A 4,175-nucleotide genomic window follows, 5' to 3' on the forward strand; every position below is an offset into this window, starting at 1 on the left:
TCTCAGTCACATTGATTTTTAAACAAATAATAAACAAAATTCTAATAAATACTACCACACTACTTTACTTGGTGAGTACCGCCTACCTGACTAAACTTCATGTCTCAATTCCAATGTCAACTAATGTAAAAAATTACCAAAATTATTTATCTTTTATTAAATTTGTTATTATATCAGCGGTAAAATAAGATGTATTATGGAGATTTTACATGTTTTCCACTATAGTTATAAATTGCAATATATGCATAAGTAATTTGTGGTAACATTATATGCAATTATGTAAGTACTGATTGTTAAATCGAGTTTTACCCGTAATAAACGCTTTAAGCCTAACGAAACGATTACGGCGCTACTTGTGGCTGCTACATAGGACCAAAGAATTTGTCTGTAAATAAAACGGAATTTGAAATACATCCTATTATTTATTTAATGCTGCATGATATCTTATTTAGTAGGTGGATTGTAGGCATCGTATAAAACATAAGTGCATGTGCAAAATACGTTACCTAACTATTTAAAATCCCACAAATTTTACAATAAAAATTTATTAATGAAGACCCAAATATATCGGTAATTGAACAACAAATCAGTTACAACGAACCGTATCAAAATATTTTTAACAGTAATGATATAATTACGGCTATTAAAACAGTTTACGAAATTGAATTTTAAAATCATAGGTGCATTGATATTTTTTGCCACATCCAAATTAAAATAGTTACAAATCTAAATTGTTGTTTGATTTTATTTCATTTATCAAGAAACCGTCATTTTAAAGCAAGAAACATTTTTTTTTCGCATTAAAATGACGGTTTCCTAATAAATGAAATTAATCCTTACAACAATTTAGAAATTATGTAAAACAATAAAAGCTTAAAGTTGAACTACCCATTTTAATATTGTGGTGACAAGAAATATGTACCTATTGTTTTAAAATTTAATAACGTAAATTGTTTTACTGGCCCTAATTACTTCATTAATAAAAGGCGTGGATGACTAGTTTTAAATTAAAAAAAAAGTATTGTTAGGTTTCACATAAAACAATACCATTTCACAAACAAATGAAAGTATAGTTTGAAAATTTGATGATCGCAAAAATTGCTTGAACGTAAAGTACATAGTATTGTTTATAAATTATACTATATACCATTACAGCGTCCATAATATTACATCGTAATGTTTATGTAATTATAGAGGCATGTACGTAGTTTAGAAACAAGGTTTCTTCAATTATTTATATTGTTTTCTATTTTGATATACATATACAACAATACTTACTGATTAGTAATAGGACTATCACCGCTCCTGTTACTAAAATTTACTACTGCATTAAATGATTGGTTAACCCATTGCCAAAATATAATGGCAGTGTTGGTTTTATAAAAGAATGTCAAACAAGCCGTTAAGACCATATTTACAGGAACTTGAGCTGACATTCTTCCTAAAAGAAACTGTTTTTCGCCAGTTTCAGGATGAAATGCAGAATCATAAATCACTTTGGCTTTTATCAGTTCTTTTTCCGATACTTCAACTAACTCTTTTTTTCTAAAAAACAATAGAAATATTTTTTCTTTTTTTATTGTTGAATAGTTAAAACTAACGGAAATAGGCATTTTTAGACGAACATATAAATTAAGTATTTTCCATAGTCTATTTAAAATAGCTTACGTGGATTTCTAACAATTAAAAAATTAAACTAATATAAAATCCTTACCTTTGCTTTTCAACTATATTTTTAGCATTTTCTAACGTTTTATCCGAAACAAAAAGATTTAAAGGGTTTGTTACTATAAAAAAGTGCTTTGCTCTGCCTAAATACTTATCCATATCATATCTAGGTTTATCTATGTCGAAATCTTTAATTGTTTTAGTGGAAGCACTATTGTTAATATTCATTTTAAATTTCTTTTTGCTAGGAACTGTTCAACTTTGATATCGAACAACTACTAAAACTATTTTAATTACTTCACACGCTTCTAATGCAACGAAATAATGTTTAAAATGCCAGCAAGCTCATATTACAGTTTAATGTTACTATACTTAAGTAAATTACTGTTTCTATGATTTTAAGAATTCTTCGATATCAGTTTTCTGATTTTGTTTCTTATCAAAATATTTGCTCATCGAAGATGAACTTCCATTATTAGCCATGAACTTTTAGTAGTTTATAAGTATACATTAATAAGCGGAGATAAAACGCAATGCAGCATTTAAATTGTGCTAAAATCGATGTTTTAATATTACAGAATTGTACATTAATAATTTCGAAGAATAATAAAAGAAATAAGAAAGTATTAACGAACAAATACAAATTTACTTTTAGTCGTATTTGGTATAAGCAGGAAGGCAAAATAATTTCCAAAATTTTACATTAAAATATCGATCCCGCCGAATTTATTCAAATTGATTAGTAAACGGAATGATAGATGGTGCTTTAAGAAAACGTGGTGGCTAAAATGTCAGTAACTTACAAATCTATTTTCGTTATCACTAAGTTGCATGCTCGAAATCAGTTTAATTTAGCTTGCAAATTATCAACATAATTCAGTTCTGTTTGGCATTGTTTTAAACTGCCATACACTGTTTAGTTTGCAATTCGTTTAATATTACAGTCTGCGGTAGTGTGTCCATATTCTTATTTGACACATTTACGCAATGACGTTTTTTTGTTGACGTTTTAATGGTTTTACATCTGTTTTCATCAGTCTTTCAAGTCTGTTCAAATCGATATCTCGCCGAAAGTTGAATCGGTTGTGTATCCATTCTTTTATCTGTTATCTGCTAGTAGCATGGCTGATCGCAGGCAGATGAAAGAAGTACTTACTGTGTTATTATTATGCATACTGTGGTATATAGTTAGTTCAAGTAATAATGTTATTGGAAAAATGTTACTTAGTGAATTTCCCTATCCGATGACGGTTACAATGGTGCAGCTGTTATCAATAACAGTTTATAGCGGACCCATTTTCAATTTATGGGGCATAAGAAAATACGTGGATATATCGTGGAAATACTACTGTAAATTGATAATACCCTTAGCCCTTGGGAAATTCCTTGCGTCCGTGTTTTCCCACGTAAGCATATGGAAAGTCCCTGTCTCCTATGCTCATACTGGTGAGCATTGAAGCTTAATGGCTGGCTGTAGTAATTATTACTTAATTTATAAATTTTAGTGAAAGCAACAATGCCACTTTTTACTGTGATCTTATCGAGAGTAATTATGGGTGAGAAACAGACTGTGAAAGTGTATGTTAGTTTAGTTCCTATTATTGTTGGAGTTGCTATAGCCACTATAACAGAAATTAGTTTTGACATTATAGGACTAGTCAGTGCTTTAATATCAACAATGGGATTTTCTCTTATGAATATATTCTCTAAAAAGGTTTTGCATGATACAGGAGTGCATCATCTTCGATTGCTACATGTTTTAGGAAGATTGGCTTTAATGATGTTTCTACCTGTATGGTTCTGTGTAGATTTTATGTATTTATTGCAAGATACCAAGTTGGTAGGTATAACATTTATTTTATATGATCAAAATAGTTTATGTATTTATATAATACATATTTTCATTAAATTTACTTTATTCTTTTTAGCATACTATTCAGTCAAAGACAACAGCTTTATTGTTAATTGATGGAGCTTTAAATTTTATGCAGAACATTATAGCATTCAGTGTTCTCTCATTAGTGACCCCATTAACTTACGCAGTGGCTAATGCCAGTAAGAGAATATTTGTGATAGCCATATCACTTTTTGTGCTAGGAAATCCAGTAACTGGTTTAAATATTTTTGGAATGCTGTTGGCAATATTTGGAGTCTTGTATTATAATAAGGTGAGTTTTTTCTTTGAGATAATTAAAATTTTTTTATTTTGCTTCATATTTTCTTAAAATAAAAGCTAAGCAAAGTAATTCATATGATCGTATACAGAATCTTTTTTGCTGTTGTAATCTAATAGAATATCATTCAATGTTATCTTGTTTGCTTAAATACATGTAAGTTTATTTTCAACCTCATAATTATATTATATTTGTTTTATTTAGGAAATTCTGTAAACGTTTAGCTAGAATCGATCAGAACAAATTAGTAACATTTTCATTCTGAACATTTCTATTGTTTTGAAAATTTAACAATAAATTTAAAATGATATGTGTTGCATATGGTCTTTTAAA

At 28.6% G+C, this 4,175-nt stretch overlaps 2 protein-coding genes across 2 annotated transcripts in view; one reads left to right on the top strand and one right to left on the bottom strand.

Annotated features, from left to right (window-relative positions):
• The window catches only part of LOC108742473 (sideroflexin-3-like), a 15,498-nt gene extending 13,424 nt beyond the window's left edge, over window positions 1-2,074 (bottom strand). Inside the window, exons 1-3 of the mRNA XM_025979686.1 lie at window positions 1,715-2,074; window positions 1,279-1,545; window positions 237-385 (exon numbers count right to left, since the gene is read on the bottom strand). Coding sequence (XP_025835471.1) covers window positions 237-385; window positions 1,279-1,545; window positions 1,715-1,896 — 598 coding nt within the window. The 5' untranslated portion in view covers window positions 1,897-2,074. The remainder of the gene's footprint in view (window positions 1-236; window positions 386-1,278; window positions 1,546-1,714) is intronic.
• A 589-nt stretch (window positions 2,075-2,663) lies between these two features.
• The window catches only part of LOC108742469 (solute carrier family 35 member E1 homolog), a 3,546-nt gene continuing 2,034 nt past the window's right edge, over window positions 2,664-4,175 (top strand). The window contains exons 1-3 of the mRNA XM_025979684.1: window positions 2,664-3,114; window positions 3,174-3,508; window positions 3,597-3,836. Coding sequence (XP_025835469.1) covers window positions 2,790-3,114; window positions 3,174-3,508; window positions 3,597-3,836 — 900 coding nt within the window. The 5' untranslated portion in view covers window positions 2,664-2,789. The remainder of the gene's footprint in view (window positions 3,115-3,173; window positions 3,509-3,596; window positions 3,837-4,175) is intronic.

This window comes from Agrilus planipennis, unplaced genomic scaffold (genome assembly GCF_000699045.2).
Source record: "Agrilus planipennis isolate EAB-ADULT unplaced genomic scaffold, Apla_2.0 scaffold268, whole genome shotgun sequence".
Taxonomy (NCBI): domain Eukaryota; kingdom Metazoa; phylum Arthropoda; class Insecta; order Coleoptera; family Buprestidae; genus Agrilus; species Agrilus planipennis.